General features: G+C 48.5%; 1 protein-coding gene across 1 annotated transcript; it reads right to left on the reverse strand.

Annotated features, from left to right (window-relative positions):
• Positions 1–8,067: 8,067 nt before the first annotated feature.
• Positions 8,068–20,910, reverse strand: rrad (Ras-related associated with diabetes). The gene is made up of 5 exons (XM_078544673.1): positions 20,835–20,910; positions 17,391–17,753; positions 12,952–13,025; positions 11,006–11,210; positions 8,068–10,157 (listed from the first exon to the last, which is right to left on the reverse strand). The coding sequence occupies exons 2-5, from the start codon at positions 17,743–17,745 to the stop codon at positions 9,880–9,882; spliced, it is 912 nt and encodes a 303-aa protein (XP_078400799.1). The 5' UTR covers positions 17,746–17,753; positions 20,835–20,910; the 3' UTR covers positions 8,068–9,879.
• Positions 20,911–23,380: the final 2,470 nt, after the last annotated feature.

Raw genomic sequence — 23,380 nt, forward strand, 5'->3', positions numbered from 1 at the left:
ACAGAGGGAAGCAGAGCAAGAGAGAGAGACAGAGTGGATATAGTGAGCAACAGAGTTAGAGGGACTGGGGAACAAAGGAATGTAGGCAGGGAAATAGAAAAAGGATGGAAGCAGACAGAGAGAGAGAAATAGAAAGGCAGATAGACAGGAGGATAAAGATAGTGAGAGATGAAACACAGACATATAGACAATGTAAAGGAAATGTCATTTTTTTCCTAATATTACTGTAGGATACTGAAGCAGGCTTGTGCATGTGTGTGTGTATGTGTGTGTGAGAGAGAGAAAGAGACTAACTTAATTAAATTAAAAACAAAAACAGAATTACCTGGAAAAACTCAGCAGGTCTGGCAGCATCGGCGGAGAAGAAAGGAGTTGACGTTTCGAGTCCTCATGACCCTTTGAGGACTTGAAACGTCAACTTTTTTCTTCTCCACCGATGCTGCCAGACCTGCTGAGTTTTTCCAGGTTTTTGTTTTGGATTTCCAAGAATCCGCAGTTTTTTGTTTTTATTTTTAATTAAATTAAAGATGGTTAAACTGCAAGGTTTGAATCATCAAAGGGATTAAGTATAAAAAACAGGTATCTTGATATGGAGATGGGTAAGCTAAAATGAGTTCTCAGCAGTTGCAGTGTGAATGGAATCTGCATTTTGTAGATAAGTTGAAGAGTTGTTTGATTTTCAAAGGGACATGATAAGATGTTTTGCAACTGACAAGATATATGAGGCAGAGTTATTATGTTTATCTTTTCCTGAAAGTGCAGGCCATAAGGACAACATGAAAGGTTTTTATATTCTGGGAAAAGTGACTTCCAAAGAAAGGGTGAAACAATGGGATTTGCAGATCAAAAGGGAGGACATATGTTTAAAGAAAGATGGAAAGCTGTATGGGGAATAGCCCTGTGAGACCTTAAGAAGTGGACCCTGTGTAAAAGCAGCCTCTAGGTGCCCCAGAGAAGTGCTGGTTTGGTCTAGAATGCAAGGTTTTGTTAAAAGCCTTGGAGTTCCCTTGTCAAGTGCAAGGGAGAGAGAAGCTGTGAATTACCCCCCTTATAGCAACAGTGGGTGCTTGTAGTAATATTGCTGGGTGTTTTATAGATTAAGAATCTATTCAGACTGTTGCCTGAAAAGGGTATGTTGTTGGGAATCTAATCATTTGTACGTAGAAATCTTTTGGGAACTGTTGTAAGACTAAGTCTAACTGTGTAACTGTAATCTTGTATGTGCAACTTTTTCTTTTCTTTTGTTAGTAAATGTTTTAACTTAATCTTTAAAATCTCCAAAGGAGGTAATGGACTCTTTACTTCTGACTTCAGTATACATACCTTCTCATAATAAATACAAAGTTCAAAATCATTATGATAGCTTGGCCAAGTTTCCCTTTGGGATTTGGTCAGCCCAGCAATTACCATCTGCCGTATCATAACACCAGACAAAGGAAGACAAGAGGGACAGAGCCAGAGACCGAGAAAGGGAGATAAACAGGGAGTCAGAGAGCCAAGTGGACAAGCAGGGGTAGATAGAGAGAGAGATAGACAAACAGAAATACAGAGAGATTGAGGAGAGATAGAGGAGGCAAGAGATGGATGAAGAGGGCAGAAACACAGAGAGATGAACAAAGGGGTGAGACAGTGGGGCACAGAAGGCGACTCAGGAAAAACAAACAGAATGACAGAGAAAGAGGCAGACAGAGAAACGCAGATATGGACAATTAGAGAATAGTGCTGGAGTACAGGGAGAGAGAAAGTGAGAGACAAAAATAACAAAACAAAGAATATTAAAGAACTAAAGATTATTAACCCAGGCCATTTGGCCCATCAATCTGTGCCACTGTTTTTCATGAGGAAAGAAAGACTGCGTTTCTACAGCTGTCATGACCTCAAGGTACCCCAAAGCACTTTACATAATAAAGTACTTTTGAAATGTACCCATTGTTGTAATGCAGGAAACACTGCAAACCAACTTGTGCACAGCAAGTTCCCACAAACAGCACTATGATAATAACCAGATGATCTGTTCTTTTAATGATAAAAGTAAAATACTGCAGATGCTGGAAATCTGAAACAGAAACAGAAAATGCTGGAAAAACTCAGCAGGTCTAACAGCGTCTGCGGAGAGAAACAGAGTTAACGTTTTGAGTTTGTATGACTCTTCTTCGGAGCTCTGAAGAAGAGTTATACAGACACGAAACGTTAACTCAGTCTTTCTCTCCACAGATGCTGTTAGGCCTGCTGAGTTTTTCCAGCATTTTCTGTTTCTGTTTTTTAATGATGTTGGTTGAGGGGTAAACATTGGCCCAGAACCCCAGAGAGAATTCCCGTGCTGTTCTTCAAACAGTGCCCAAAGGATCTTTGACATTTACCTGAGAGAGGAGGTGGGGCCTCAGTTTAATGCCTTGTCTGTTGGATGGATGCCAGGAATCCGCTTCTCAGTATGACCAGACTCCATGCTACATGGCTTAGAAGTAGGTTCCATTGGCTTCATAAAGGCTGACACAATTCCAACAAAACAGCCCTAAGTATAAGCCAAGGACATGTGGCAACAAAAAGTTACACCGAAAGTTCAGTGGGACACAAGCTTCAAGGCCTTTAAACACAAGTACACCCTACATTACTACACTTGCAAATGTCCACACAGAAGAAATCCATTGGTCAGAGGCTAATTTGTTCTGATAATTTATTCTAATTTATTCTGCTATTAATAAAATTTTATCCAGCACAAAGCTCTTTGTGCAGCCAGATGACAACAGATCCTCAACACTCCAAGAAAGGGTGTCATAACCGTTGTACAGTGAGAGGCTCAGGATAGTGGTGTGATCTCAGAATTCAGTGTCCATTAAATGTCCAGTGCGTGCACCTTGTCACTCTGTGCAGCAATGGTAGGCAGAGGCTGGGAACAGCAATCTGACCAGTGCACCCCATCTCCAGGAAACTGGGAGTAGCAAAGTTCCAGAAAAGGAACTGAGGGATAAGGAAGCACCAGCCAAGGTCAATCCCAACCTCCTTGTTTACACGCCCAATATCACCTCACTGGAAGAACCTCGTTGTCACTGACCAGGACAGATACCTCAGGCCAGCTACAGTGAGACAGTTCATGAAACTATGGCTTCTGCAGGAACATACTCAAGGTCTGGGACTAGCATAGACTATTGCCCTGGTAGATTACACATTTTAATTGGGATTACAAATACCCTCTATTAATGTGTGTGGTTAATGTTAAGGTCACTATGCAGTGTATTTCAACCTTGGGCTACCTTGCCAAGGTCAAAGCTGACCTGTTGGATCTGCAGGAGCACCAGGCAATAGTCACAATGGTGGTTCCCAAGGGCTATTGATCAGGTCAGGTGGAAACAATTCCTGTTCCTCCAGCCTGGGTATTCTGCTGCAGGGCAGAAACCTCACCATCCCTGAAGTTAAGGGGGTGGTGGGCAGTTGCCTCCTCATAGCAGACGTCATGTATAAAAATCCTCTGCTCCAGTTAATCAACTTGTACAACCCAGCTCTAAACAGCAAGCGGCCTGCAAAGCCCTCAGCAGCTCCCACTGCTGCTGGCGCCATCCAGGCTGTTCGTTCTAGACGGTGACTTCAACTGCATCACCAATGCTGCTGGACCATTCAGCAGGGCCGACAGTAAACTGGACACCACATCCAGACTCCTGATGGAAAGATGCCAAGCTGCACAACATCTTCAGTGCCGCGTAGCTATACCTGGTCAAGGCCAGAAGGGTCCGCACATTCCGGGATAGACTTCCTGATTGTGCCCAGAGCATTCACAGTCACATCCACCAACATCAAGCTGCCTCTTACTGGCACCTACAGGAAGGCCAGAGGGTTGGTAGGGGAACATGGAAGCTGGACATGAAACTGTTGACCCCAGAAAACATCAAAGAACTCAGGGCATTTGAAATGTTGGAGAGCTGTGAGCCCTCTTTGAGTCCATGATACACTGGTGGGACGTGATCGAGGCAAACGTCAAAGGTGTTCAGAAGGTGAGAGGGAGACGGAGAGAAATGTACCTAATCCAGAAAAGCTGCAGAATCTGCTCCGGCTGCAGTCAGTGGGGGTCGATGTCAAGGAGAACTTCCAAGAGGTGAACAGACTCCTAGTCTCACTCTTTGCCTCGGAGGCCTCCAAGATAATCTTCTGGTCCACAGTCCGCTCTGTGGAGCAGGATGAGACTTGTTCATGTTTCATCTTCCAAAAGATACACAGAGAGAGCTCTGTGATCAGCAGCCTGAAGGAAGAAAACGGCTCAGTAAAGTCATCGTAGTCCAACATTGAGGATAAGCAAATCCTTTTATGCTGGATTGTATGACGTGTAGCCCACAGACAGAGTGGCCTCCCAGTCCTTCCTGTCCTTTATCACGGAAGTTTTAGATGACATTACATTACAGAGTCTGGACAAACCACTAACTCTGGACGAGCTGACAACCATCAAGTCCTTTGAGTAAAACTCCCGGAAGCGACACCTTGCCGGCGGAGTTGTATTCGGCTCTGTGGGACTGGTTCAGCCCAGACCTGGTGGAAGTGTATGAGAGTATGCTTCTGGCCGGTAGCACGTCAGAATCCGAGAGGAAAGGCATCATCACCCTCATCTACAAGCGGATGGGGGAAAGGGAAGAAATTGGAAATTGGCGACCTGTTTCACTGTTGAATGTGGGCTATAAGATTCTGTCCACGGTCATCGCCAATCAGGTCAAGTCTGCTCTGAAGTTGGTGATCCACTCTGACCAGACCTGCGTGATACCCAGCAGGAAGATCTCTGACAGCCTAGCGCTGCTCAGGGATACGATTGCCTATGTACAGGACAGGGGTGTGGACACCTGCCTCATCAGCCTGGACCAGGAGAAGGCCTTTGACAGAATATCGCACACCTACATGGTGGATGTGCTCTCCAAAATGGGATTTGGGGAGGGAACCCGCAACTGGATCCAACTGCTCTACACTAACATCTGTAGCGCAGTTTCAATCAGTGGGTGGGATTTGAAAAGATAAATCTGGAGTCAGGCAGGTCTATCCTCTCTCACCAGTCCTGGTCATGTCCTGCATCATACCCTTCGATGAGTCCATCAGGAAGGATTCGGACATAAATCGGGTGACAATCCCAGGCTGTGGGGGCACTCAGATCAAAGTCTCCCTGTACATGGGTGACATCAGATATTTTGCTTGGATCCACTGTCAGTGCACAGGCCAATGAACATCTGCAACTAGTTCAAACTGGCCTCGAGAGGGAATCAGAGAGAGCTGATGAGGGTGCACATGGACTTCTATAAGTCACTTGATAAGTGCCGCACAACAGACTTGTGGACAAAGTTAGAGCTCATGGAATAAAAAGGACAGTAGCAACATGAGGCAGGATTTTCAGCTCAGCATGCGGGCGTGTGCCCAATGCACCCGAGCATGAAATAGCGCACGATGACATCGGGCAAAGGTCTCAACATTATTGCGCGATATTTCGGTCAGCAGGTGTGCGCCAGAGTTGGCATCGCACCCGCCGACAATTAAAAGGCCTATTAAGGCCCTGAAGCTGGTAATTATGTTGAATTTCTCGCTGCCCGTCCGACCGTACAGTTGGCGGGCGGGCGAATAGGCCAGGCCGATTGGCATTTTGTGCAAAACCTCCAGGCAGGATGAGGTTTCCAACAGTGACTAAAAAAAACAATAAAAAGTTTTTAAATTCATTTCCAACATGTCCCTGTTCATGAGTCAGAGTCACATGTGGGGACGTTTCCCTTATTGTTCAAATCTTTATATTTCATTTTTAAATCCTTCAGCTCCACTCTGTGCCTTCAGAGGGCTTTCACTACGCGCACCCCCACACACGCGCACACTTCAGCGCCCACACCCCTCCTGTCCCCACTCCGGCAGTGCTGAGGTTATCAGCACGTGTTTCACACTGGCTGCCCGTTAATTGTCCAGCCAGCGTGAAATCGCGGTCAGGGCCCGATTGCGGGTGGCGGACCGATTCCCAGCCACTCCCGGGCCCGCCCGACCAGCGGAAAATCCTGCCCATGGATACGAAATTGGCTGAGTGATAGGGAAGGGAGAGTAGTGCTTAATGGATGTTTTTAGGGCTGGAGGAAGGTTTGTGGTGGAGTTTCCCAGGGGTTAGTATTGGGTCCCTTTTCCTGACGTATATTAATGACCTAGACCTTGGTATACAGGGCACAATTTCAAACTTTTCCGATGATTCCAAACTGGGCAATATTGTGAACTGCGAGGAGAATGGTGTAGAACTTCAAAAGGACATAGACAGGTTGGTGAAATGGGTGGACAAGTGGCAGATGAAGTTCAATGCAGAGAAGTGTGAAGTGATTCATTTTGGTAGGAAGAACATGGAGAGACAGCATAAAGTAAAGGGTGCAGTTCTGAAGGAGGTGCAGGAGCAGAAAGATCTGGGTGTGTGTGTGAATAAATCATTGAAGTTGGCAGAAATAAAAACGGAAAACACTGGAAAAACTCAGCAGGTCTGGCACCCTCTGTGGAGAAACAGAGTTAACGTTTCGACTTCTTCAGAGCTAAAAGGAGAGTCATACGGATTTGAAAGATTAACTCTGTTTCTCGCTCCACAGATGCTGCCTGACCTGCTGAGGTTTTCCAGCATTTTCTGTTTTTAATTCAGATTTCCAGCATCTACAGAATTTTGCGTTCATCATTGAAAATGGCAGGACAGGTTGAGAGCGTGGTTAATAAAGTATACAGTATCCTGGGCTTTATTAATAGGAGCATAGGGTACAAGAGCAAGGAGGTTATGTTAAACTTGTATAAAACACTGCTTCAGCCTCAACTGGATATTGTGCCAGTTCTGGGCACCGCGCTTTAGGGAAGATGTAAAGGAATTAGAGAATTCAGAATAGATTTGCAAGAATGGATCCAGGAATGAGCAATTTCAAGTGTGTGTGTGTATAGATTGGAGAAGTTGGGACTGTTCTCCTTGCAAAAGAGAAGGTTGAGAGGGAATTTGATGGAGATGTTCAAAATCATGAGGGGCCTGGACAGAGTGGATAGGCTGAAACTGTTCCCATTGGCGGAAGGACCGAGGGACACAGGTTTAAGGTAATTGGCAAAAGAAGCAACGGAAACAGGAGGGACAGATGTTTCACACTGCGAGTGGAATGCACTGCCTGAGAGTGTGGTAGAGGCAGGATCAATCGAGGCTTTCAAAAGGGAATTAGGTTGTTTTCTGAAAAGGAAGAACGTGCAGGGTTATGGGGAGAGGGTGGGGGAGGGGGGCACGATCTGAAATGGTCCTTCAGAGAGCCAACACACACGTGATGGGCTGAATGGCCTCCTTCTGTGCTGTAACAATTCTGTGATTCTGTGAAAGACTCTGAACTGTATTGCACTTTGTGTATGGTCAAATTTGAATTGTTATGTAATGTATTTTTACAATATTTCAGAACAGAGTATATTTTTGAGAAAAAAAATGACAGGCACTTCATCATGTCCTCTCCCACAGTGTGAGGGAGCTGGATTAACATCAATAGAGATACAGTCAGTAACACAGGGCGCTGGGGGGAGAGGGGTTACTGAGTGACAGTGTGAGGGAGCTGGATTAACATCAATAGAGATACAGTCAGTAACACAGGGCGCTGGGGGAAGAGGGGTTACTGAGTGACAGTGTGAGGGAGCTGGATTAACATCAGTAGAGATACAGTCAGTAACACAGGGCGCTGGGGGGGAGAAGGGGTTACTAAGTGACAGTGTGAGGGAGCTGGATTAACATCAATAGAGATACAGTCAGTAACACAGGGCACTGGGGGAAGAGGGGTTACTGAGTGACAGTGTGAGGGAGCTGGATTAACATCAGTAGAGATACAGTCAGTAACACAGGGCGCTGGGGGGGAGAAGGGGTTACTGAGTGACAGTGTGAGGGAGCTGGATTAACGTGAGGGGAGATACTGTCAGTAACACAGGGCGCTGAGGGGAAGAGGGGTTACTGAGTGACAGTGTGAGGGAGCTGGATTAACATCAGTAGAGATACAGGTGGATGTGGTGAGTTTTGGTATCACATTGAATGAAGAGTGTTTCAATAAATCCTCACCATTGCAGAAATATATCAGCACACAGTTTTGCAAGGCTGAATAAATTTTATTTTAATACAAAAATCGATATGTAAACAGTTAGGAAATGATCTGAATAATAATATTAATAATATACTGAGGTGCAAAGGAATCTGACAGAACCTAGCAGTGAACCACAGTGAGCATGTATTATTGCTTATTTAATTTTTTGTTTCTCAGCAGCTGCCTACCTGGACATGTGATCGTTCTATGTCTGACTCTGCTGTCTGATGTTTCTGTATGGGCCTGCACACTTCATGAGTCTTCCATCAGACCTGGAAACTCTTTTGTTCCTTGTTACTCTTGTTTAAAAATCAGCTCAATAAACCCACTCACCACTAAAATCTTCTTGCGTTTCAAAGTGTTGGCGCTGATTACAACATCATTGCTGTTTTATAAATTAGAAAAGGGATGGTTTTGTATCTCAAATTTACAGGTTTCTCAGCCTGTCAATGCCTTTTTTTCATGGGATTTGGGCATTGCTGGCAAGGCCAACATTTGTTGCCCATCCCTAATTGCCCTTCATCTGAGTGGCTTGCTAGGCCATTTCAAAGGGTAGTTAAAGAATCAGCTACATTGCTGTGGGTCTGGAGTCATGTGTAGGACAGACCAGGGTAAGGATGGCAGATTTCATTCCAGGTGGCTTTTTTAACAACAATCAATGATAGTTTCATGGTCACCATCACTAAGACTAGCTTTCAATTCCAGATTTATTTTGAATTTAAATCCCATCAGCTGCTGTGGTGGGATTTGGACCCATGTACCCAGAGGGCCTCAGGGTTACTAGTCCAGTGACATTACCACTAAACTACCATCACCCCTGCAGGTCACACCAAGTTGGATTCACTCAGATGCCAGTTCATCCCTAACGCTTTGACAGATTTTACAGGGCCATGGGGAAAGAGCAGGGTTAGTGGGACCGATTGGACAGCCCTTTCAAAGAGCTAGCGCAGGTATGATGGGCCGAATGATCTCCTTCCATGCTGTGCGATCCTGATACCGAGGAGATAGTGTCACAGCTTCAGGCCTATTGAATTCAGTTAGTCTCCCAGTGACCATCTATCAATAAGTCGGCTATTGAATTCCAGGACTGATGCAGTGACCATTTTCTAACCCTAGATATTGTTAGCAAGCTTTAGAAATTGAATGGAATGTAGCATTTACCAATTACGCTGCAGAGACCAAGTGGCTGTAGATGGGTTTATTGCAGCTTCTTTCACTGGATCATAAGGAGAAGTTTGGATGAAGGAAGCTTTTCAACCCATTGAATCACATCCTTGTGAAATACCAATCTTACAAACTCCCCGTTATTATATCCAACTTCCCCATTCCAGCACGCAGATCTTCCTTAAAGGGTCTAGTCTTCTTGCCTCAAACACCTCCATCAGATCTCTCTATCTGTTGCTGTTGGGATGGTTCACCATTGATATCAGCAGGGAGGTGAGCGTGTGGACAGAAGACAAGTTAAAATACTTTTGGCTGCGTAACTGAGGTGAGAGTGGCAGGAGGGCTGGCACTGATATTCTTGGTGGAGAGGTTATGAATTGCATGTTTCCACTGTCCACAGAGGAGCTCCAGGGGTACAGATACATAGTCAGTATCACACGTCTGACAGTGTTGTTGGCTGCAGTAAAGGCAACATGCAGGAAATGCATTGCCTTATTCACCGGCAGAATTTCAAATTCCATTTGCATAGTTCCCAACAATGTTTATTCTCCAAGCAATAACTTCTTTCATTCAATACCCACAAAAAGACAAACACATTTGTTAACGGTTGCACAGCAGCCAAGGTGAGCAATTGTATTTTCTCAATCTAACTTCAAAGGACAGACAGGTCGTGGCAGGACTTGGACTTCTGCTTGAAGGCCATCTTCTTGTTGTTCCTGGCCACCATGCGGCCTAGGAAACGCTTGGCCTTCTGCCCGATGCTTTCCCGCCTCTTGGCGCTCGCCAGCCGTCTCTCATTGGCCTCCTTGCTGTCTCTGCGTAGTCTGATCTGCCGGATGATGCCCTCGAAGAGATCCTTCACGTTGTGGTGGAGGGCAGCGGAGGTCTCGATAAACTTGCAGTTGAAAACCACAGCACAGGATCTCCCCTCTGTGGAGGAATCGGAGGATCATGTTAGCATTCGAGAGGAAAGAAAGGCTTGCATTTAGATAGCCCTTTCCAATGACTCGAGGACACCCCAAAGTGCTTTACAGCCAATGAAATACTTTTGAAGTAATGTAGAAAACATGGCAGGCAATTTGTGGACAGTAAGATCCCACAAGCAGAAATGAGATATTGAATGGATAGCCTGTTTTTAATGATGTTGGTTGAGAGATAAATATTGGCCAATACGTTGGAGAGAACTCCTTCAAATAGCCTTTTAGGGTCTTTTACATACACCTAAGAGAGCAGACAGAAATTCATTAATGTCTCATCCAAAAGACAGCACCTTATAGGGGAATACAGTGCTGCATTCCCCTATAACCACACTGGAGTGTCTTCTCAGGTCCCTGAATTCATAGGTGGGTAGGTGACCCACAGAGCCACAGTTTTCACAGAGAGACAGAGTGAGAGACAGATAGAGAGACAGAGAGAGAGAGAGAGACAGAGAGAGAGAGAGAGAGACAGAGAGAGAGAGACAGAGACAGAGAGACAGAGACAGAGAGAGAGACAGAGACAGAAACGGAGGGACAGAGACAAAGAAAAAGAGAGACGGACAGAAAGAAAGAGAGGTGAAGAAAGAGATAGGCAGACTTGGAGACAGAGACAAAGAAAGAGGGATACAGTAAATGAGACAGACATAAAGAGAGACTCCCAATTATTCATGAGTACTTCCCTTCATTCTGAACGCTCCCAGGGTTTTCCCACTTGGAACTGCTTCAAATGGCGAGTTCACTTGTTTTGTTTCAAACACTGTTTTTGTAAGCAGTGAGTGGAATATGGAAACTCTCACATACCTTCCACTGACACCTCTCTGGACCGAACCAAGTCACTTTTGTTCCCGACTAGGATAATGGGGATGTCTTCCGCCTGTCTCACTCTCCTCAGCTGGATCCTCAGTTCGGAGGCTTTCTCGAAGCTGACTCGGTCTGTTACTGAATACACTATGATGTAGGCATCTCCCAGCTTCATACAGTGATCACGGATCCAATTGGTGTCATCCTTAAATGATGAATAAAAATACAATTTAGTTTCCTGTTACAAATGAATATCAGATGCTGCGAGGGGAGAAGGGCTGCAGTTTAACATCTCATCCAAAAGATGACACCTCCGACAGTGCAGCACTCCCTCAGTACTAACCCTCTGACAGTGCAGCACTCCCTCAGTACTGACCCTCTGACAGTGCAGCACTCCCTCAGTACTAACCCTCTGACAGTGCAGCACTCCCTCAGTACTGACCCTCTGACAGTGCAGCACTCCCTCAGTACTAAACCTCTGACAGTGCAGCACTCCCTCAGTACTGACCCTCTGACAGTGCAGCACTCCCTCAGTACTGACCCTCTGACAGTGCAGCACTCCCTCAGTACTAACCCTCTGACAGTGCAGCACTCCCTCAGTACTAACCCTCTGACGGTGCAGCACTCCATCAGTACTGACCCTCCGATAGTGCAGTGCTCCCTCAGTACTGATCCTCTGACAGTGCAGTGCTCCCTCAGTACTGACCCTCCGGATAGTGCAGTGCTCCCTCAGTACTGACTCTCCGACAGTGCAGCACTCCCTCAGTACTGACCCTCTGACAGTGCAGTGCTCCCTCAGTACTGCACTGGGAGTGTCAGCCTAGGTTTTTGCAGTTACGTCTCTGGAGTGAGACTTGAATCCACAACCTATCTGACTCTGAGGTGGATGTGCTGCCAACATAACCACAGCTGACACTGTGACAAGCCAAGTGAACGGGGCTTCTGACAGTCCCTCACCCTCCCACCCGCCAGATCCCGCGGTCATTATTTTTCTTGCTGTATCTGTTTCCTCTGCACTCTATCATTGGTCAGCAGCCTAGTATTGGACCCCAGCCCTTGGTTTCAAAATTCCGTGCTCTTGCTAAATTTGGCCTCAACAGTTGTTGTGATAGGGAGGAGTCAGAAATCAGCCAAGCTTTACCCTCCTGTCTTGCTGCAAGAGCAAGGGGGCGGTGTGTGTGTGTGTGTGTGTGTGTGTCACATTGTGTGTGTGTGTGTGTGTGTGTGTGTGTGTGTGTGGTGTGTGTGATGTGTGCGTGTGAGATGCCTGTGTGTGTGTGTGTGTGACACACTGTGTGTGTGTGTGTATGTGTGCGTGTGAGATGCCTGTGTGTGTGTGACACACTGTGTGTGTGTGTGTGTGTGTGTGTATGTGTGTGTGTGTGTGATGTGTGCGTGTGAGATGCCCTGTGTATGTGTGACACAGTGTGTGTGTGACACCGTGTGTGTGTGTGTGTCACATTGTGTGTGTGTGTGTATGTGTGCGTGTGAGATGCCCTGTGTGTGTGACACCGTGTGTTTGTGTGTCACATTGTGTGTGTGTATGTGTGCGTGTGAGATGCCCTGTGTGTGTGTGACACCGTGTGTGTGTGTGTCACATTGTGTGTGCGTGTGAGATGCCTGTGTGTGTGTGTGTTACACCGTGTGTGTGTGTGTGTGTGTGTGTGTGTGTCACATTGTGTGTGTATGCGTGCGTGTGTGAGATGCCGTGTGTGTATGACTGTGAGATGCCCTGTGTGTGTGAGTGTGACAGGTGAGGAGGGACATGTTTGAATATCCCTCCATTCTGTACCAACCCTCGCACATCGAGAATAGCCACTTGGGTGAAGTACCAAAGTGAGGCCAACACTGAAGAAAGCAGAGCCCAGTCTGGTGTACAACAAGGGGAGTAAATGAAAAATAACATGTTTGTATTGAGAGCAGAAACAACCATAGCAAGGACCAACCTGCTCCCAGATATCGAACAGCAGAAGATTTGCTTCCTCTCCATCCACCATGATGGATCTGTCAAATGTGTCTCCTGGAAGGAAAGAGATTGGATTCACACTGAGTCTCATTCAGCAAATCTTAGAATCACATTGAACAGGAGGCCATTCAGTCTATCAAGCCTGTGCTGGCTCTTTGAAAGAGCTATTCAATTAGTCCCACTCCCCTGCTCTTTGCCCATAGCCCTGCAAATTTCTCCCTTACAAATATTTATCCAATTCCTTTTTGAAAGTTATTATTGAATCTGCTTCCATCGCCCTGTCAGGCAGCGCCTTCCAGATCACAACAACTCACTGTGGAAAACAAATTCTCCTCACCTTGCCTCTGATTCTTTTATGAATTATTTTTAAATCTGTGCCGTCCGGTTACTGACTCTCCTCACTCGCTCGTTCAAACTCTCCCCATAATTTTCAGCACGTGTTACTTGATATAACTCCTCAAAGGAATAACCCATCACTAAGCCCTTGAGTGAGCAGAGAACTCTGGTCGGTGGAGCCACGCCAGGTCTGTCTTACATCCTCTGCTGGGAGCGTGAACAGTCATTTGGTTTTAGATCAGTAGCACCGATAAGGTGGCAAGGCCCCAGGTAGATCAGGATGAGGGAGGCCATTGATCACCTTCGCTTTTTGCATCCAAAAAAAAACCCCGAAGGTTTTTTTCCCTCTCCCCCGATGGTGTCTAGGAGATTCCCCGGGTACCGTGGTGATTCCCAGTTTACCACTCTTGTTGGGAATCCCTAACTTGCTGGAAGGCAATGTTTTTTTTTGCTCTGCACAGCCAGTGTGACCTGCCTCAGGATGCTGAGCAGGGCTGGGGCCTCCCTTGTGAAGCAGGCAATGAGATCGAGCTGCCGGCAGCCGGCAAGTCATTATTGCTCATGAGTGAACGTCCAGGGGGGACCCTTTCAGCTCAAGGCGCACGTCACCACTCGAACCACTCTTGGGTGCAACTGAAGAGGTTGTGTTTAGTTTTCCATTACTTATTACAGATTAGGATGACTAATGTTTATCCGACGAGAGAGCAAACCGTGATCTCGGGAGGTGGAATCTATTAGCATCGTGAGCAAGCCTCACAGATTGCTGATGCAGGAGTCAGGAAATGAGTTTCACACAGACAGTTTTAACACAATCAATAAAGTGTTCAGATTCCCTGAACAACTGGGGCCAGATCCTAAGAGCTGCAATGATTTTTGACAATACTGGGAAACCCAGATAACAAAAACAATGTGCAGAGTGCAGGACGGCCACCATGACTGCAAAGAGCAGGAAATCACAAATAAATAATAGAAACACTTGATTTAAATCGCACCTTCTGCAACCCCAGGATGGCCCAGAGCATTTTCCAGCCAATGAAGCACTTTAGAAGTGTAGTCACTTCTGTAATGCAGGAAACACGGCAGCCAATTTGTGCACAGCAAGCTCCCACAAACAGTGATGAGATAGACAACTGCATAATCTGCTTAGGTGATGTTGATTGAGGAATAAATATTGGCCGGGACACTGGGAATAACTTTCCTGCACTTCTTCAAAATTGTATCAAGGGAACTTTTACACCCATCAGAGGGCAATGGGATCTTGGCTTAGCGTCTAACCCAACGCATCACTCCCTCAGTACTGACCCTCCGACAGTGCGGCACTCCCTCAGTACTGACCCTCCGACAGTGCGGCGCTCCCTCAGTACTGACCCTCCGACAGTGCGGCACTCCCTCAGTACTGACCCTCCAACAGTGCGGCACTCCCTCAGTACTGACCCTCCGACAGTGCGGCACTCCCTCAGTACTGACCCTCCGACAGTGCGGCACTCCCTCAGTACTGACCCTCCGACAGTGCGGCACTCCCTCAGTACTGACCCTCCGACAGTGCGGCACTCCCTCAGTACTGCACTGCGGATGTCAGCCTGGGTTTTCCACTCAAGTCCCTGACATAATAATTGAATTCACTACCTTCTGGCTCAGAGGTGAGAGGGTTATTCCCTGAGCAACCACTGACCCTTTCATGCTCAGCATGCACCTGGGTCACACCCCCTCTGTCAAGCAGGCACCAGCGCAGATACCAGCACCTCGGTGAGCCTAACATCACCGTGTAGTCTATCGGTGCACATTGGTGAGGGGCCGTCACACTCGCTTGAGGTGCAGGCGGAGGCAGAGAGTGCCCAGGGCGCCGGCAGTCAGAGGACTGCTGCGGACCAGGAACATGCTCAGTCAGTGGCTGATGATGAGCCTCTGGAATCGTCCCTGAGGCAGCAGATGCTGGATGTCCAGCAGGGTGTGCGGGAGGATCTGGCGGAGATACATGAGGGTCTGCGTACCCACGGTGCATGTTGTGGAGGAGTCCATGTGGAGCATGAGCAATGCGATGACCCTCATGACCGAACGCACTGTCTCCTCCATGGAGAGAGTTGTGACTCTCATGGAGAGGCTGCTCCAGGGACAGAATCAGGGCCTCCTGGGGATGCGCTCAAGACCAACAAGGCAGCAGAGTCCTCTGTGACCTGTGCAGCTGCATCAACTTCCTCTTCATCCACTGCATCCCTCCCTTGTCAGTGCCAGATTGTGGAGAGCACAACATGCAACCACTATTGGTGACACCCGCTCTGGGGGGTATTGTAGTGCTCCCCCTGAACGGTCCAGGCATCAGAAGCGCATCTTGAGAAGATCTATGGTCCTCTCTACCACTGCCCTTGTGGAGGTGTGGCTCCTGTTGCACCTCTGCTCGGCCTCTGTTCTTGGGTGGTGGAGAGGTGTCATGAGCCACCTTTTCAGGGGATAGCCCTGGTCACCCAGCAGCCACCCATCCAGCCGGGCTGGAGCACTGAAGAGTCTCAGCACCTGGGAGTGTCTGAGGATGTAGGCGTCGTGGGAGCTGCCTGGGTACCTTGCACGGACTTGCAGAATCTGCATCCTGTGATCACACACTATCTGCACGTTCATGGAGTGGAAGCCCTTCCTGTTGACGAAGGCACCGGGCCCACCTGCTGGCGCCTTGATGGCCACATGTGTAGAGTCTATAGTACCCTGGACACGGGGGAAGCCAGCAATGGCCGCGAAGCCTCTGGCTCTGGCTTCATCCATACGGTAAAGAATAAAGTCAATCCCGCCTGAACAAAGCTTCTGTCACCAGCTCGACACAACTGTGGACAGCTGATTGGGAGACTCCACACAGATTCCCCCACTGAGACCTGGAAAGAGCCAGAGGCATAGAAGTTGAGGGTCACTGTGATCTTCAGAGCCACTGGCATGGGGTGTCCACCCACACAGTCAGAGCTGATCTCAGGCCCGATCCTCTGACAAATGGAAGTCACGCTCTCCCTTGAGAGGCAGAGCCTCCTTCAGCATTGCACCTCAGACATTGAGGTAGCTGCATCGCCGCCTGTAAACCCTGGCAGCAGGATAGTGGCGTCTTCTGCGGCCCCCTTTCACCTTGGACTGCCATCTGCTCCTGACCCCTTTGTGCCAGTGCCTCTACTCCCTCAGGTCCCTCCCCTGGAGGCTGCATAGGGATACGCGGCCTCCTCTCCCTTCTGCCCCTCTCCTCCTCAGAGGAGGAGGTGCCTCCAGCGAAGACACAATCCCCATTCCCAGGGAAACAGAAGGCTGTGTGATACCTGGAAGTGTCCACACGGTCTGAATCCTCTGAGGGCCTGGAAGACACCAATGAGTCCTGAAATGAAGCCTAGAAATGCTCAGAAGGCAGCTCTGAAGCGAGATGAAGCTGTCCAGTTCACAAAATCAACCAGCAGCACACGATCTCCAAAACTCCTCACTACCCACGTTGACAATGCTGCTGACCCTTCTTATCCCACCCGCGTAAGAGCTTTTGCAAATTGTGACCTGCCTGCCTGCCCGTTTTGCCCGTGTGACAGCCGAAAATTCGCATGGGCTACATAACCTCGGAGGCAACTGATGTGTCAAGGGCCTTAACTGGCCTCTTAATTAATGGTGGGCGCGCCTCCATCTCCCTCGGGCGCCCACCTAGCGAAATATCATGAGAGTGCGTGTTGACAACACATGCTGGGCTGACATCAACGCGCGTCATTTCACGCTCGAGGGAGTAGGGCACACGCCCGCCCGCCAAGCGAAAATTTCTGCCCATTCTCTCTATCCTCGTGTCTCTATTCCATTCTTTCTCTCAGAAACTCCTCTATCTGAGTCTTTCTCTCTCGCTTACACATTCTCTCTATCCAAGTCTCTGTATCCCAGTCCCTCTCTATCTCTCACACCCTGTCTATCCCCAGTCTCTCTCTACCTCTTAACTGCTCTTTGTCTTTCTCTTTCCCTCCAATTCTCTCTCTCCTCGTCATTCTGTCTCTATCTGTATCTCACTCTCCATCGCTATAATTCCCTCCTTCTCTCTCTCCCCTATACTTTCACTCCATTATACCCAGCACGATGCACACTCACCTCTTCCTTCAGACTCGTGGGGCTCGTTTTCCTCTACCCCTCCGAAAATGCGGGCCAAGCTGGATTTGCCAACTCGATGCTCCCCGAGCAGGACCACCTTGTAGAGGCTGCTGTCGGAATCACTGGAGGTGATGGAGTCAGAGGAGCCAGAGGCTGAGCTGTCGCGCTGGGGCTGCCCGGGGTTGTAGGAGGTGCAGCGCACCAGGTTGGACAGTTTCCCCGTCTGGAGTGAGGCACAGAGCTCACGGTCATCCACGGGCATACTCCGGCGGTGAAACTGCTGGTGAACGTGCAGCGGTGTACTACCCCGTCTCTTGTCCAGGGCCCTGGTCTTATCAGTCTTGTTTAGAGTCATTTTACTCCCTAGAAGATGGAGAGAGAGAGAGAGAGAGAGAGAGGGAGGGGGGAGGAAGGAGAGAGAGGAATGGGTGGGAGAGTGAGAGAGGGGAGGGAGAGAGAGGGACAGGGAGAGAGGAGGGAGGGAGAGGGAGGGAGGGAGAGAGAGAGGGAGAGGGAGAGAAAGAAATGGGAGAGACAAAGAGGGAGTGAGAGAGATGGGGGAAGAGCGAGAGAGGGAGGAAGAGAGAGGAGAGTGGGAGAGAAAGGGAGAGTGGGAGAAAAAGAGACAGAGAAAGAGAGAAGGAGGGGGTAAGAGAGGGGAAGAGAGGGAGAGAGGAAAAGATTATTTTAAAGGAATATGAATAATATGGAAAACAATTTTTGGCAAAATTCTTTTGATATATCTGCTCAGACCAGATGGGACACAGCCATGAATTCCCCAATGATAAGTGTCCTGCTGCAAACTCTCTTGAGTTGGGTGTTTGGTTTGGAGGAAGCAGCGCTGGTGTGAAAGGGAAAAGAAGGAAAACTGCACAGCTAAAGAGATTACTTCCATCTGTTTGGAATCGTGTCATTCTGACACCATCCTCACAGAAACAGGTTCTAAGGACTTGAGCCCTGAATCCAGTACTGAGGGAGCGCCACACTGTCGGAGGGTCAGTACTGAGGGAGCGCCGCACTGTCGGAGGGTCAGTACTGAGGGAGCGCCGCACTGTCGGAGGGTCAGTACTGAGGGAGCGCCGCACTGTCGGAGGGTCAGTACTGAGGGAGCGCCGCACTGTCGGAGGGTCAGTACTGAGGGAGCGCCGCACTGTCGGAGGGTCAGTACTGAGGGAGCGCCGCACTGTCGGAGGGTCAGTACTGAGGGAGCGCCGCACTGTCGGAGGGTCAGTACTGAGGGAGCGCCGCACTGTCGGAGGGTCAGTACTGAGGGAGCGCCGCACTGTCGGAGGGTCAGTACTGAGGGAGCGCCGCACTGTCGGAGGGTCAGTACTGAGGGAGCGCCGCACTGTCGGAGGGTCAGTACTGAGGGAGCGCCGCACTGTCGGAGGGTCAGTACTGAGGGAGGTCCGCATTGTCAGACGGCGAGTACTGAGGAAGCACCACCCTGTCAGGGGTGAGTACTGAGGGAATGCTGCCCTGCTGGAGGAACAGTACTGAGAAACACTGCACTGTGGTAGGGTCAGCACGGATGGTGGGATTTGAATTCAGTAAAAAAATCTGGAATTAAAATTCTGATGATGATCATGAAATCATTGCCAATTGTTATAAAAACCACCTGGTTCAGTAATGCACTTTAGGGAATGAAATCTGCCTTCCTTACCTGGTCTGGCCTACATGTCACTCCAGACCTACAACCCCTCTTGTAGTCTCTTAAATGCCCTCTAAACAAGAGAAATTAGGGATGGGCAATAAATGCTGGCCTAGCCAACGATGCCCACATCCTAAGACTGAATAGAAAAAAAAATAGTGCTGCACTATCAGAGGTTCAGTACTGAGGGAGTGCTGCATTGTTGGAGGGTCAGTGCTGAGGGAGTACTGCACTGTCAGATGCTCAGTACATTGGGGATGCTGCACTGTCAGAGGGTCAGTACTGAGAGAGTGGTGCACTGTCAGAGGGTCAGTACTGAGGGAGTGCTGCACTTGCAGAGGGTCAGTACTGAGGGAGTGCCGCACTGTCAGAGGGTCAGTACTGAGGGAGTGCCGCACTGTCAGAGGGTCAGTACTGAGGGAGTGCCGCACTGTCGGAGGGTCAGTACTGAGGGAGTGCCGCACTGTCGGAGGGTCAATACTGAGGGAGTGCTTCACTGTCAGTGGGGCAGTACTGAGGGAGTGCTTCACTATCAGTGGGGCAGTACTGAGTAAGTACTGCATTGTCAGAGGGTCAATACATAGGGGATGCTGCACAGTCAGAGGGTCAGTACTGAGGGAGTGCTGCACTGTCGGAGGGTCAGTACTGAGGGAGTGCTGCACTGTCGGAGGGTCAGTGCTGAGGGAGTGCTGCACTGTCGGAGGGTCAGTACTGAGGGAGTGCTGCACTGTCAGAGGGTCAGTACTGAGGGAGTGCCGCACTGTCAGAGGGTCAGTGCTGAGGGAGTGCTGCACTGTCGGAGGGTCAGTACTGAGGGAGTGCTGCACTGTCAGAGGGTCAGTGCTGAGGGAGTGCTGCACTATCGGAGGGTCAGTACTGAGGGAGTGCTGCACTGTCGGAGGGTCAGTACTGAGGGAGTGCCGCACTGTCAGAGGGTCAGTGCTGAGGGAGTGCTGCACTGTCGGAGGGTCAGTACTGAGGGAGTGCTGCACTGTCAGAGGGTCAGTACTGAGGGAGCGCCGCACTGTCGGAGGGTCAGTACTGAGGGAGTGCTGCACTGTCAGAGGGTCAGTACTGAGGGAGTGCTGCAATGTCAGAGGGTCAGTACTGAGGAAGTGCTGCACTGTCAGAGGGTCAGTGCTGAGGGAGTGCTGCACTGTCAGAGGGTCAGTACTGAGGGAGTGCTGCACTGTCAGAGGGTCAGTGCTGAGGGAGTGCCGCACTGTCGGAGGGTCAGCACTGAGGGGGGTGAATCAATGAGTGACCTTTCCTCTCAAGCCCGATGACAAAGTGAGAGTGAAGCTGGGGTGTAGAGCCTCTCTATTGAACACAGGTCACCCTCTTCAATCAGAGTGAGTGAGTCTCCAATCCCAGATTCAAATCCTGTTTCTGTTCCTGACATCCTCCAGATGAATAAACAAATGCGAATTAGCGAAGACCGGAGACCGACGCAAAATCATTTGGCTGTCTTGAAAATTTTGACGACTTCAGACGCGGGTCAGGGTGTATCCCCGGCAATTTCTCCTCTTTCTTTATAAGAGAAGTTGAATAAATCAAGTTTCTCACTGTCCACCAACTCATTCGGAGAAGCGATTCCAGGCAGAAGGCTGCACAGAACGATCCCAGGAACTCTGCTCTTCGCGATGCCTCCTTGAACAGTCAGTTATCCCCCCCCACCCCCCTTGCCCTCCCTCAAGCTCTGTCCCTGCCCCAGGGAGGGTCTCCCCTCCTCAGTGACCGACCCAAAAGACCATCAAATTCTCGACTGAACAATTCAATGTAGAAATTCCTACCTGTTTCTTTGCAGTTGGAGATGTTTCTCGGTAAACAGTGCTCTCCCTCTCTCTCTCTCTGCGCTCTGACTATATTTGCTGCACTCCCCCTCTGCTCAACCTCTATTTATAATCCCCACTCAGTTAAGTCAGTCCCTGACATCACCGAAACTTGATTACTATCAAAGCCCAGAATAGTTTTCATTGAGCAGCTGACTGTGACTGAGACAAGGTCCAAAATTTCTCAGGAGTCCCGCCCCTCGCCCCCTCCCATTTCACTCATCTCCTTTATTTCATCCGAAGTTTTATTTTAATAGCATTTTTTTTTTTCTCTGAATACAAATCAAACGCCATCTCAGCTCAGGTTCCGTTGCCTGCTGCCACCGCTATTCTTGGGATCCTGGCTGGTAAATTGAAGAAGACTTGCGTTTCTGTAGCGCCTTTCACAACCTCCGAACGCCCCAAAGCCCTTCACGGTCACTGAAATACTTCTGAAGTGCAGTCACTGTTGCATTGTGGGGAACACCGGAGCCAACTTGTGCACAGCAAGCTCCCACAAACAGCAATGTGATAATGTTTCAGTAATTTTCTGCTTTTGTGATGATGACCAGAAACTGAACTGGACTAGCCATATAAATACTGTGGCTACAAGAGCAGGTCACAGGCTAGGAATCCTGCCACGAGTAACTCACCTCCTGGCTCCCCAAAGCTTGTCCAACGTCTACAAGGAGTGTGATGGAATACCCTGCACTTGCCTGGGTGAATGCAGCTCCAACATCAAGAAGCTCGACACCATCCAGGACAAAGCAACCCGCTTGATTGGCACCCTATCCACCACCTTCAACATTCACTCCCCCCAGCATCGATGCACAGTGGCAGCAGTGTGTACCATCTACAAGATGCACTGCAGCCAAGGCTCCTTCAACATCACCTTCCAAACCCACGACCACTACCATCTAGAAGGACAAGGGCAGCAGATATATGGGAACACCACCACTGCAAGTTCCCCTCCAAGTCACTCCCCATCCTGACTTGGAAATATATCGCCGTTTCTTCAATGTGGCTGGGTCAAAATCCTGGAACTCCCTCCCTAACAGCACTGTAGGTGTACCTACACCACATTGGAGTGTAGTGGTTCAAAATGGCAGCTCACCACCACCTTCTCAAGGGTAATTAGGGATGAGCAATAAATGCTGGCCTGGCTGGTGATGCCCACATCCAGTGAAATAATAAATAAATGAAAAATGAGGGATAAATATTGACCAGGACCCTGAGGCGAACTCCCCCACTCTTCTTTGAAACAGTGCTTTGGGATCTTTTATATCCAACTGAGAAAACAGACTGGGTTAAAGTTCCATCTGAAAGATATACTCCCTCAGTACTGCACTGGAGTGTCAGCCTAGATTTTTCTACTCAAGTCCTGGAGTCAGACTTGAATCTGTAACTTTCTGATACAGAAGTGAAAGTGCTACCCACTGAACGACTGGTGGAGCCATTAAAATCAGGGATGCACAAGAGGCCAAAACTGGAGGAGCGCAGAGATCTCAGAGGCTGGAGAAAGTTACAGAGACAGGGAGATGTGAGGCCATGGGGGCATTTGAAAGCCCAGATGAGAATTTTAAAATCAAGATGTTGTCTGAAGTGTGGCTCAGTGAGCCCAGGGGTGATGGGTAAATGGGATTTGGCACAAATTAAGGGCAGAAAAGCTTAGGATGCGCCGGTTTACATAAGATGGGAGACCAGCCAGGAGAGTACTGGAAGAGCCAAGTCTGGAGGTAACAACCTTTCGCAACCTCAGGACATCTCAAAGCACTTTATTTACCAGTCATAGATTGGGTGGTGAGTTAACTGGTCAGAGTTACAGTGTTAGTTATTTCTGTCCTACTAATGGAATGCTCTAATCCATGTGAAGAGTTGCCATGTTGTTAGTGAGTGAGTTTGACCCATTGAATAAGTTTTCTCTTGCATCCAAGACATGGCATGGTGACTTGCTAATTGCAGGTTAAGAAGAGGATGCTAGCAAAGGACTTCAGCTGCTCCATGTTGTTTATATAGAGGGTCATTAACTCTAGTCAAGGAGTACATCAAAGCAAGGTCAGAGAGTCTAGACACATGCGGAATCATTACCATATCTTCCGTTTTACATTGGTATTCCATTGGCAGGTTGCCCACAGTAACTGACTTGCTGTGGATTAGAGTTGGAAATATATCTCTTTGACTTGGCAGTGAATTTGAACAGAGGGAATTTGCATGTTGTCAGGTGACAACTGAGTCTAGGGCATCGTATGCAGTTATCTGAAATTATGGTAATAATTTGATATATAGGTCACACCAACTCAGCATCCTCCTATAGTGGGGAAATTTTCAACATCCTTCCCTAAAACTACTGAAAAACTATTAAGAGCTAAATTTCCTCAGAGCTTTATGTTGCTTAGCTGGGTTCAGCTGTGTCTCAGTGGGTAGCTCTCTCACCATTGAGTCAGAAGGTTGTGGGTTCAAGTCCCACTCCAGAGGTGGGTATATAATGTGTATTGACACTTCTGGTGTTAGTGCTGAGGGAGTGCTAC

This window comes from Cetorhinus maximus, chromosome 6 (genome assembly GCF_964194155.1).
Source record: "Cetorhinus maximus chromosome 6, sCetMax3.hap1.1, whole genome shotgun sequence".
Lineage (NCBI taxonomy): Eukaryota > Metazoa > Chordata > Chondrichthyes > Lamniformes > Cetorhinidae > Cetorhinus > Cetorhinus maximus.